The sequence below is a fragment of the Sinocyclocheilus grahami genome, unplaced genomic scaffold, assembly GCF_001515645.1.
Source record: "Sinocyclocheilus grahami isolate Dianchi unplaced genomic scaffold, SAMN03320097.WGS_v1.1 scaffold2287.1, whole genome shotgun sequence".
NCBI lineage: Eukaryota > Metazoa > Chordata > Actinopteri > Cypriniformes > Cyprinidae > Sinocyclocheilus > Sinocyclocheilus grahami.
This window is the reverse complement of record NW_015507466.1, coordinates 15,208-28,014: the sequence shown is the minus strand read 5'-3', so window position 1 is coordinate 28,014 and position 12,807 is coordinate 15,208. Positions and strand designations below refer to the sequence as shown.

Below are 12,807 nucleotides of genomic sequence, written 5' to 3'. Positions count from 1 at the left end.
TCAGACGTATACTTTGAATGCAGTGAAAGTCGCTTTGGATAAAAGCGTCTGCCAAATGCATGAATGCAAATGTTCACCGGATAACAACTAAGAAATGCAGGTGCATGTAATGAATGTACATCATACAGGAGCACTGCACACAACACTATCACTGTTTGTGACTGTGAAACCACAGTGGGATAAAAGTGTAAAGATCACTGTATAAATAAGTACAGCAAAGAGTAGCCAGAAATATACTGTGGAATGAGATTTAAACCGAAAGAGTCTGAAGCATGTGAGCACTGCAGTGTCAGGAAATGATGTGCGGCTCAAACCCACAGGAAACTCATACATCCTTTAACTCACAATTAGGAGTTTCCTCAATTACAGCTGGAGGTTTTCATGGTTGTGATCTGGTTCCTGTAGATCTGCTGGCGATGCCGTCTGGACGCGACGCTCTCTCGTGCTGCAGAAGAGATTTCACCAACAGCTCGTCCTCTTATGAGCTGAGTGACCGTCCAGACCCGACCTGCCACACGCACTGGAGCGCTGACGTGAGTCTGACCATCACGTATGGAAGCCCATCCCTGCCACATAAGAGCAAAATGACATGAAAAGTCATAATTATGAGATAATGTCATAATATACGACCATAGACAATTATGAGATAATAAAAAAGTCATAATTATGAGATAAAAAGTCCAAATTAGTCACAGTTTAGATAACATCATAATTATGACAAAAGTCAATTATGAGATAAAAATTCAAAATTATGACATACAAAGTCATAATTATAACACACTAAGCCATATTTAGGAGATGAAGTTGAAATGATGACATAAAAAGAGAAAATGATAATATATTAAGTCAATTATGAGATAAAGACTGTCCACTGTGAGATAAAAAGTTGACATTATGAGATAAAACAATATTTCTGACATAAAAAGTCATATGATATTAAAAAAATCGAAATAATGACGTACTGAGTTACAATTATGAGACAAAGTTGAAATTATCAGTAAGAAGGTTATTTCCTTTAACCAGGAAATTAACGTTCTTAGAATTGACAAGACGGTTGACCCTGAGTGGTCAGCTAAATATCTACAGTGGATCTAAAATATGAATAGTTAATTATAACTAGTTATGGTTAATTATTCATATTTTCCATGAGCTGATTTGCTACATATGATATAAAACAATTATGACATAAAAAGTCAACATTATGATATAAAAGTCTAAATTATGAAATGCTAAAAATCTAATTTATTACAGAAGAAAATTCTGACATTGTGTCATAATTATGGGATAAAACGTTGCAAGTATGAAAATTAAGACATTCTACGTCAATTATGACAATAAATAAATAAATTACAAAAAAATTGACAAAAAGTGAAAATTGACTAATATTTTCCTACTTTTTTCCTTTACTTTTTTTAAATGAAATTTTATGTCATAATTTCAACTTTTTGTCATGATTATGATTCACCAAAGCATGTTTTTTTTCTTCTTGGAAATGGGCTTCCATCATTAGAGTCTTCATCATACTCTAGAAGTATTATTAATTGTGAATATCACTCACAAAAACATGAAATATGACACAAAACTCTTCTTACAACTCAAGCTGTATATGAAGGCTTTCTGATCTGTAGGATATAGTTGTGGTTGATGAGACAGGAGGGGTGGACAAGACCAGAGCTCATCATGCAGGACCCCAGACCCTCATTCTGAGAGGAAAACACACTCTTGTTATTTTCCAGATGGACTGTGCTTTACTGAAGGTGAGGAATTCTGTATTATCTGTCACATCAATGATGCACGATAAAGACTGTCATGAAATGCAGTGTTGTTTTGGGCAGTGTTAATATATACAGTATATATATATCTAAAACAGCGAGTGTTTCTCATGTCTTCTCACCTGTGTCTCTCTGCAGCACTCTGTGGTAATCCTTTGTAAGGGTGAGTGCAAAAATAATTTACTGTATGAAAATCAAATCTGTTGTGTTTAATTTTCCCCAGATGTCAGTGTTAAATACTTAACTTTGGGGATGTTAAGATACCTTGAATGAAGCTTCTCTGCTCATCAAGGCTGCATTATTTGATCAAAAATACAGGTAAAACTGTGGAATATTATTACAGTTTTAAACAGCTGTGTTCTATGTGAATATCTGTTAAACTGTAATGTATTTCTGTGATGCGCAGCTGTATTTTCAGCATCATTCCTCCAGTCTTCAGTGTCACATGATCTTCAGAAATCAGTATAATATGCTGATACATTTGAAACTTGTCAGACTCTGTTCCGTGTTTTGTGTGTGTTTTGCTTCTTGTTATAGAAGAAGATGATAAGCATGCTAAGCTGTGTTCTCTGTCCATCAGATCTCTGTCAGTCTTCAGATGAATTCAGCCCGGCTCCTGGTGAGTCTGTCGATAATGTTATAATTATGACACGACTCTCTGAAAAGAATATTTGAATACTTAATTCACACTTAAAAATGTCATTTATTATAAAGAAAGATACAACAAGGTATGAAATGATAAAACATTAGATGATGTTTGTTTTTCAGGACAATCGCAGCACACACGCCGTCCAAATAACGCTGCAAACAGGAGCACTTATGATGGCATCTTCATATTTATCTTCCTGTCCATCATCATCTTCATTTTTGTCACCTAGTTTTATTGGGTGAGAAGAAAAAATGAAAGTGTTTGATATAGAGTAACAACATTCAGTGATGTAAAAGCGGCTCATTTAATTTCTCGCTGCTCGTTTCAGGTCGTTTCTGTGTGTTTCGTGGTGATGACTTTGGATTCTGCGTCGTGGAGATCAAACCCAGAGATCACAACAGACCATAACAGAAATATATCCGTCTGTTTATATAGATACAACTAACAAATCTGTCCCTCATGAATTATAAATCTGATTATAAATCTTCACAATGTTTGATCAGCCTCAGTAACTGATAAACTGTAGCTGTATTCATAGTTAATTTTCACGAAAATATAAGATTATAAAATGAAAACTATTAAAAACTTTAGTACTATGATCAATATACAATATTATATCATACATGTAACTTCAATTTTTATGAAGAAAATTGTGTTATTTCTCATTAAAATAAATATATTAAACGCTATATAAAATATATTATATTTAACTAATTATATATAGTTTTTACATTTGAGAGAAACCCCTTAAGCTATATCTTATATTATATTATATATCATATTATATATAAGCAGATTATATTTAATTTGTACATTTGCGAGAAACCCCTTCAACTTCTCCTTGATATAAATTGGAAGCCAAATTGAATGTAAAAAAAAAATCAAACATTATGAAATGTAAATCAGGATTTTAATTTGTTATCTCTCTTTTATCTAATCTATAAATCAGTTTTTCTGTTAATGTATTCTCTGTTTTTCTGTAGTTTGCTATATTTCTGTTCTCCTTTTTAACAGCTGCATTTAAAGACAGATGCTAATTTCATATAACATTAAAAGTGTTTATGGCTCAGTATTGGTGTCTGCGTCTGAATAATTATAAACTGTAGATGCCATATTTCATTTGTTCATTAATGGCTTTCTACATCAGTTTGCTCACTTGTGCTCTCGCCGCCTCTTAGAGATGAACACAGAAGCTGCTGGCCGTGACCGCTTCCTCACCTGAAAACACACACACACACACACAGGAGAAGCTTAACCTCTGTCTCCTGAAGAATCCTCTGCGCTCCACATGAGCCTGATCATGAAATAACAGAGATTTCAGAAACCCACCGCTGAGTTCAGAGACACGCTCGCAGACGCTCCTGGTCAGTCCCTCCACGATGGAGCTCATCACGCTGAAATCAGCCGCGTTATACACGTGTGTTTCCTTCGGCGGAGAGGCGATGGCTCTCAGCTCGTTCTCATCGGCGTTCTTCACTCCTGCAGATTCACACAGTCAGAAAACAGCATTTACTTACAAACCGTATTTAAGTGAGAGCTGGTTTTGTTCTGGTACCGATCGCAAACAGCTCAATCCCAGCGTCTCTGAGTCTCTGAGCAGGAGAAAGAACATCGTCCTGTGATTTCCCATCTGTGATCAGAATCCCAATCTTAGGAACGTCAGGTCTGGATCCAGATTCAGCTTTGAAGCTGTTCTCCAGAATATACGTCAGAGCACGACCTGAAAACACACACACACACACACACGCGTATGAACAGATGAGTTACAGTGAGAATCATTTAGATTTGTGTGTGTGTGAGTGAGTGAGTCTTCGAGTGTGTATGGGTGTGTGAGTGTTTGAGTGTGTGTGGGTGTGTGAGTGTTTGTGTGTGTGTGTGTGTGTGTGTGTACCTTTGAGTGTGTTTCCTCCTTTATAAGGCAGATTCCTTATGGCGTTGATCACATCCTCTTTAGTGCTGTGAGTGTTCAGATGCCACTCGACCCATGAATCCTTGCCGTACAGCACTAAACCTGAACACACACACTCTTGCATATGTGGTTTATAGGGACTCTCCATAGGTGTAATAGTTTTATTACACACACAAACACAGTGAATCTAATCCAATACTGAACACTAAATACAGCACAAGCCCAGTGAAACTGCTGTTCCCTAGCAAAAGCTACTCTCGATGCTGCGTTCAAAAATGCTTATGAGAACATTCTTTGTTCGACCGGTTGTGAAGAATGTGTCAAACATGCCAAGAATTGGCTTAAATAACCTCGGTAGGTGACGTCATTAATTACACGCACCTGAGAGGTTATAAATACAGGTTTCTTTGTCTTCAAGGACCGTATTGTGTGTGTGTGTGTGTGTGTGTGTGTGTGTGTGTGTGTGTGTGTGTTTGTGAGAAGCAAGTGTTTCTCCCTGCTGCATTACAGTAAAAAAAAAGAGAAAGAAAGACTTTACTTACCATCATTATGTCGGTGTCTGAGAAGAGATGCGTGCCTGCTTGTCAGAGGCTCATCTCGGAGAATGATCAGCATCATTTTTGCTTCGAGTGTTTGGGGGATGAGCACGCTGCCCTCGGGCTCGAGGGAGAATGCGAGCACTGCGATCTTTTGCCAATCAAAGTGCTTCGCGCGCAGCTTGCTTTCTTTAGAGACGAGCGAGTCGCCGCTCCCTCGTTAATATCCTGGGGGTCGCGTGTAGATCTGGCTGAGGCGCGTGGGACGGCTACGGCCCTTTCTCTCGACGGCTCGCCGTGGGCGATTCCGGTCAGGAGAGATCTTCTGTCTAAGGCGCACGGGACAGTATTGCATCCCCGGCCTGAGCTCTGGAACCTTCATGTCTGGCCTCTGAGGGGGACCAACTAAGAGATGCTGGGCTTCCAGCCGATGTAGTAAAGACTATTCTAAGTGCTAAGGCTCCCTCCACTAGAAGAAGTTATGCCCTCAGATGGTGTGTTTTCGAAAGGTGGTGTATGACACACCATGCAGACCCAGTTCACTGCCAAATTGTTCCAGTGCTGGAGTTTCTGCAAGAGAAACTGTCCTCAGGCACATGTCCTGGTACATTCAGAATCTATGTGGCCACCATTTCAGCTTACCATGCTCTGATTGATGGGGTTTCTGTGGGAAAGCAGCCTTTAGTCGCAGTTGAAGCCGCCCACTAGAGCGACAGTCCCTTCGTGGGACTTAGCTATAGTGCTCGAGGGTCTGGTCGACACCCCTTTCGAACCACTTGTCACCTGTCAGGTTTCTGACTCTAAAGATGTTTTTTCGAATGGCTATTACTTCTCTGAAGAGAATTGTGGATTTGCAGGCTCTGTCAGTCTCACCATCTGTCGTAGATTTGTATTGGTTAAAATATGAATTGTTCGAGTGTAATCATTATGAATATAACCATTTAAATATCCAGTTATTCTTCCATTATAATCACATATGCCTGTGTGGAAAATGCCTACGTGGCTAAAGTAGACAGGCCCTAAGATTAGAAACATCTGGGAAACATAAGTGGGGGCCTTCTTTCTTTACCATAACAAGAACCCCTTCTGTCTAGGGAGAAATTTATGCACAAAGGAACCATTCTATGTACGGAAAAATGTATGGAATATATATAGACTACACTACAAATTGGCGACCCAGATGGGACTGGAAAAGAGCAGAAGAGTGGACGACCACTTTTAGGCTGACTGAGACAAGCAACACAAACACGGTGGCCACCGAATAGGTAAGCAATTTTGCTTATATAATTTGTTTGTGTTGTTTGCCGGTCTGCCCTTGGTGGTAAGGACACTTAAAATCTGCTCTTCCAGAAAATAGAAAATAGAAAATAAAAAAATGAAAAAGGGGTTTTGATGCCAGAAGAAATAACTGCATGCACAGATTTGGTTTAATATTAGGAAGGTCTTGATAGGTAACCTAAATTGAAACTGGATGGTGTAGACAGAAATACATTACATGTAATGGTCTGTGTTTATTGTGGATTGGGCCTGAAAGGGCAGCAATCAACAATGAAGCAGATATAGTAAAGGAAAGCGCGCCAGTCCTACGGATACTGCTTTGAGAAAGAAAATGGTTGTAAGGAGGCTCAAAGGGCTGCACGGGTAGGCAAAAATCCCTGCTGGGCGCTGATTTTTTACTGAGTTGAGGGAGATTAATCAGTAAAAGAGCGAGAGCACTGCAGGTCACTCGAGGAAGAGTGTAGTGTTTTGTTGAATGAGACTGAAACTGTCTGTGTCCGTATGCATGTCTGAATGAGTGATGGTGAATGTATGAGAAAATAAATTTGAAATACATTTTTTTTAAATAAAATTAAAAATTGAAACAAGATTTTTTTATAGGCTTTTGCATTTTGATGTCTGTGTGAAAGGAAAGGAGAAATTTTTCAGAGATCAGTGCAGTAGAAGTGAGATCAAGGCACTAAGTTAAATAAGTATATTAAAAAATAATTATAAGTGCGGACAAAATAATAAAGAGAAGTAAAGATAAATAAAAAATTATTATTAGGAATTTTTACATACTGAGTGATTGTAAAATAAAGTTGAGACTATCAATTCATAAAAAAGGTAAATGCATCAGACAGAATAAAGACTAAAATTAGGAGAAATGGGTTAAAATAATTAAAGGAAATAGAAAAAATTGGATTATAATATTATAGGAAAAAGTATGGCAGCCACTCCAGTGGAAATATTAGGATTAAAATAACCACTGAGTAAAGAGTTAATAAACAAAATCTCAAACAAATGGCAGAAGAGAAGCAAAAAGGGAAAAAGAAAAATAATTGATAGCCATGTTTAAAAAAGAAGGGGAGGACATATAAAAAAAATAGAGAACAGGCCAGAAAAATATTGAAAGAGGCAGACAAAAATACGAAGAAAAGGGAAAGATTATTTTCTGAGCCGCCCCCCTATTTGCCCACAGAAGGCGAGTTTCTTACAATTGTTACAATTATTACTGTGTCACAGTGCCACCCAGTGGCCAAGTAAAACTTTACAATAAATGACTCCAACACATTGTGTGAGGAAATGGAAACTCTGATAAAAAAAAACATAAAACTAAGAGTATCAGTAAGAAACGAGAAAAAAGAGAAGCAAAAAGAAAAAGAAGTGATAGCCATGTTTAAAAAGGAAGGGGAGGACATTAAAAAGTATAAAACAAGCAAGGAAGAAACTGAGAGAGACAGAGAAAGAGACAAAAAGAAAGGGGGGAAAGTTGTTTTCTGAGCCACCCCCTATTTGCCCACAGAGGGAGAGTTCCCAATCCTCAAGGGAACAGTAGAAGTAACTGGAGAAATGCAAATAGAAGGGCCAGTAGAGCTGAGAGAAAAATAAAAAAGGAACCAGCTGTGAAAACACAGCGGCAACAGAGAAAAGAAAGTGAAGGATATTATGGTCTCAACATGACACAGATATAGGATTAATAAAATCAGCAAATCCAGTAAGAGTAAAAAGGAAGGGGAGGACATATTAATAAATATAAAATAGGCAAGAAAAATATTAAAAGAGGCAGACAAAAATACGAAGAAAAAGGAAAGATTATTATCTGAGCTGCCCCCCTATTTGCACACAGAGGGAGAGGTCCAAATCCTCAAGGGAACAGTAGAAGTAACTGGATAAAGGCAAATGTAAGGACCAGTAGAGCTGGGAGAAAAAGAAAAAAAGGAACCAGCTGTGAAAACAAAGAGGCAAGAGAGAAAAGAAAGTGAAGGATATTTACAGATGGATTGTTATAGACAGGCACGCATAGCTTTAGAAAAGATGAAAACAAATCAAGATAGAACAAACTGAGGAAATGTTAGAAGAAATAGAAGAGAAAATTAAAGAATCAGGAAAAAAGATACAAGACGTAAATAGAATGTAAAGAGGGAGAGGTAAGTTGTTTGAAAGTACAGAGGATGTGAATGAAGAAAAGGAGTTATTTGATAGCGGAAAATGGGAACAGGGCAGAGGAAAAGGAACACTCAGACCACTGGCTGCACAACTCCCAATTTTAATCAAGGGTGCGCAGAGACAGTATGCCCCCTGGGCCTCACAGGACCTCGAAGGGCTGGTCACTCGCCTCCCAGATATTAATGAGGGGGCTGGCAAATGGATCAGAATATTTGAGGAAGAAACTATGGGCAAACTTTTGGCTGTGGGAGATATTAAAGCTTTTCTGGCTAAAATGGTAGGAGGGGCAAAGATGGATGAAATTCTTCGAACAACTCCTCTGGACAGAGCAGTAAACTCTCATAATATGGTTGGAATTGTTTTTGATGCATTCCGTCCAGCAGTGTGGCAGGCACTGCGTGCGGAATACCCAATCAGACTGGACCCTAAATCATTAAAAGAACAAGATCTGGGTGACACAGAAAATCCAACCACATATGTCCAGAGACAGCTGAAAAGATGGAAACAAGAGACTGAAGGGAATCCAGAAGGAGACCCATTAATGGCAACATTGTTTAGACAGGCTGTGATTGATGCTATGCCACCAGCCGTAAAGAGCAGGCTGGAAGACGTGGTCGGGTTAAACTCTAAAACACACAAAGAGTTTTGTGACCATGTGTCTCATGCCGTAGAACAAAACAGAAAAAATGAGCAAAAGCTCAAGAGCCAAGAGAAAGAGCTACAGCAAAAACTAACTCAATGGAGACAAAAACCAATACAGAGAGGCCAGAGAGGAAGAGGCAACCCGTATACTGGTCCTCCAGGTGTGTGCTGGGCAAATGGACAGCCCGGACATAATAAAAATGACTGTCCCACGTGTCCATGGCAACAGTACCCTCAGGGTGGAAGGGGGGAGAGCTGGCAACAGCCTAACCGAGGTACGTCACAGGGCCCAGTTAACCCGTGGGGAGGTCCCAATCCAGGCTATTAGGGGTGCCCAGAGAATCCTATAGGGGAGAGTCAGCTTCCAATTTTAACAACTAAAGCTGATCAAGAGCCTATTATGCAAATTAAGATAGAAGGAAAAACCACACCCATGATGCTAGACACAGGTGCTGTCTATACCTGTTTAAATTTAAAATATGCCTCACATCTCCCCTTGTCTGGAAAATTCGCAAAGACAATAGGATTCTCGGGAAAAATGCAATTAATTCCAATGACAGATCCAGTGTGTCTACAAACAAGAAATCAAAGTATAACAATGCGCATTCTGGTATCAAATCAGACTCCTATCAATTTGTTAGGAAGAGATGCATTATGTAAATTGGGGCAACAAATTTGGTGTTCTCCAGAAGGTATAAATATCGACGCAAAAGGAACAGAAACACAAATGGTGGTTACAGAGCCAAAAGCTAATATCTATTGGACAGGACAGATAGAATAAGATGTGAGACAGACAGTCAATAAGTGGGTAAAGTATACTGAAGTACAAATTCCTGAAGCACAGCTACCAAAATCAGAATTTTATTGCACAATGATATATGATCCAGAAAGAGATTAAAAATTTTTTTTTTTTTAAATAGAACAAATAGGGCAATTAATTTCTGCTATGATGATACCAAAAAGACTAGCAATAATCAAATGTCAGGCACACAAGAAGGGGAAATGATTATGTTATTAATGATTATGTCATTAAGGGAAACAATGCAGCTGACATAGAAGCTAAAAAAGCTTCAGGGTGTCAAATAGCAGTATTAGCACCTGTAGTACTTATTGAACATCAACCTAAATTAGAGGATATAATTCGAATTCAACAACAAGCAGGCCCCTATGAACAATCAATGTGGCACCAAAGGGGAGCTAAAAAAGACTCAAAAGAGATCTGGCGTACACATGAAGGAAACATGGTGGCACCTACTTCACTTTTGAATATTCTTATTGCAGATGTGCATGGTTTTGACCATTGCACAAGGGGGGAAGTGATAAGGAGAATTAAACAACAAGGATATTGGTCTCCTTATTTATATGCAATGGTTGATGAATTGTTGTCCACATGTGAAGTTTGTGCCAAATACAATGTAAGGAAAGGGATAGCGACACCAATACGCCATATACCAGTACCAGAAAGGCCCTTTAAGCATTTGGTAATGGACTATGTGGATAAGATAAAGTGAGTACAAGGAAAAAGATACATGCTTGTGATCGTAGACAGATTTAGCAGATGGGTGGAGGCAGTACCATCAGCAGATCTGGGAGCAGGAACAGTAATTACATTTCGAACAAGAGAAGTAATTCCTAGATTTGGAATACCATCAGAAATAAGTTCTGATAATGGGTCGGCATTTATACAAAAAAATGAAAAACAAGTATTGCAACAATTAAGAATAAAACAGGCACAAGGGTGCGTCAAGGGTGCGTCTTAATGGAACTATCAAGGCCAAAATTAACAAAATATGTGAAAGTACTAAACTTAATTGGATTGATGCATTACCTCTTGCACTAATGAGCTATCACATGCAAACTAACAGGAACACGCACTTAACACCGCATGAAATGCTTACGGGTCGACCCATACATGTGCTATATGGTAGAGGTTCCTACAAAGGACTGCCTCTAGAGCAATTACAAATGGAAATTTGCTCAGATATAAAGAAATTAACTGCCATACATAGAGCTATCTATTTACAGGAAAAAGGAAAAAATGGAATGAACCAAGGAGAAAGGGACCCTATGAAGTGATGAGAGCTACTCCAGCAGCAGTCAAAGTGCAGGGAAACACAACCTGGCATCATCTGGACCACTGTACTAAAGTTCCCATGGAAAAGACGGAAAGAAAAGAAATGTTTTGAATGTGTTTTTATGTTTTTTATACATAACTGTGACAACCACAAGCAAGTGCTGAACCAATTGCACGCTCATGCTTATAACATTGTTTTCTATTGAAGTAAGAAATTATGGAGACTGGACTTTTTCTCCCTCCTAGTCAAGGGTGGGGGGAGAGGTTTGGTACTGATGCTCCAAACCAGAGTGATGCTGCATTATTTAGTCATGGATAATAAAACAGAGTGACTTATTTAGTCACTAGGTAGTGTTAACTAAGACGACTAAATTATGAAGTAGCACTCTGGGTAAAAATAAGCAAATGTGAGACTTACTAAGTCTCAAAGGGGGGAATGTTGTAGATTTTTTTTGGTTAAAATATGAATTGTTCGAGTGTAATCATTATGAATATAACCATTTAAATACCCAGTTATTCTTCCATTATAATCACATATTCCTGTGTGGAAAATGCCTACGTGGCTAAAGTAGACAGGCCCTAAGATTAGAAACATCTGGGAAACATAAGTGGGGGCCTTCTTTCTTTACCATAACAAGAACCCCTTCTGTCTAGGGAGAATTGTATGCACAAAGGAACCATTCTATGTACGGAAAACTGTATGGAATATATACCCCACGCCTTAAAATCCAACCTGTATAAAAGGGGAGACAGAAAGACATTCTGGAGATTTTTTTCTGCAGAGAAGCTTCTCCTCTTTATAATAAAGAGTGTATTCTGGCATCAAAACTCAAGACTGAGTGTGGTTTCTCAGACGAGCGGCAGACTACACTACACATCCTGCCTAGACTTTGCCCCTGGGCTGGTCAAAGCTATTTTGCATCCTCACCCTAATTATCTTCCGAAAGTTCCATTCTCAACCATACATCCGGTCGTTCTTGAAGCCTTCTGCCGTCTGCCGTTCACAACACCGGAGCAGGAAAGACTTAATTTACTGTGTCCAGTACGTGCTCTTCAGATTTACATCCACCACCCCAGCCAGTAGCGTAAGTCGGAGCAGCTTTTCATATGCTATGGGGGCCACAACTGGGGAGCGGCTGCCACTAAGCAAACTATGTCACATTGGATAAGGGATGCTATTGCCCTAGCCTACGAGGCGTGTGATCAAGCTTCACCTCTAGGAGTTAGGGCCCATTCAACCAGGGGGATTGCATCTTCTACGACTTTAGCAAGAGGTGTTCCCTTGCAGCAAGTGTGTGATGCGGCAGGCTGGTCCTCTCCACACACATTTGTCAGATTCTATAGTTTGGATGTCCATGCTACTCCGGGCTCAAGGGTCCTTGAGTCAACATCCCAGTGTCATATCTGAGACCTCTTCAATGCTTGTGCGCACACACTACACAACCTTGGGGGGGTCCAGACACTTCCAGTACGGTGGCGTTGGTATTCTCGTTCCCATAAGCGTTATTGAATGCAGCATTGAGAGTAGCTTTTGATAGGGAACGTCTTGGGTTACTTGACTGTAACCCTGTTCCCTGAAAAAGCGGGAATGAGATGCTGCGCCTCAATGCCGCACTATAGGCGTGCCCGGACATCCTTTCAGACAAAGGTGAACCTGAGAATGTGTCCGTTTCATGTGTATTTATAACCTCTCAGGTGCATGTAATTAATGACGTCACCTACCGAGGTTATTTAAGCCAATTCTTGGCGTGTTTGACACACATTCTTCACAACCGGTCGAACAAAGAATGTTCTCATAA

At 39.3% G+C, this 12,807-nt stretch overlaps 1 protein-coding gene across 1 annotated transcript in view; it reads right to left on the bottom strand.

Annotated features, from left to right (window-relative positions):
• Positions 1–2,567: 2,567 nt before the first annotated feature.
• LOC107574618 (collagen alpha-1(XIV) chain-like) overlaps positions 2,568–12,807 on the bottom strand; it is a 16,608-nt gene continuing 6,368 nt past the window's right edge. Inside the window, exons 3-7 of the mRNA XM_016261061.1 lie at positions 4,313–4,432; positions 3,977–4,141; positions 3,751–3,900; positions 3,578–3,639; positions 2,568–2,646 (exon numbers count right to left, since the gene is read on the bottom strand). Coding sequence (XP_016116547.1) covers positions 3,596–3,639; positions 3,751–3,900; positions 3,977–4,141; positions 4,313–4,432 — 479 coding nt within the window. The 3' untranslated portion in view covers positions 2,568–2,646; positions 3,578–3,595. The remainder of the gene's footprint in view (positions 2,647–3,577; positions 3,640–3,750; positions 3,901–3,976; positions 4,142–4,312; positions 4,433–12,807) is intronic.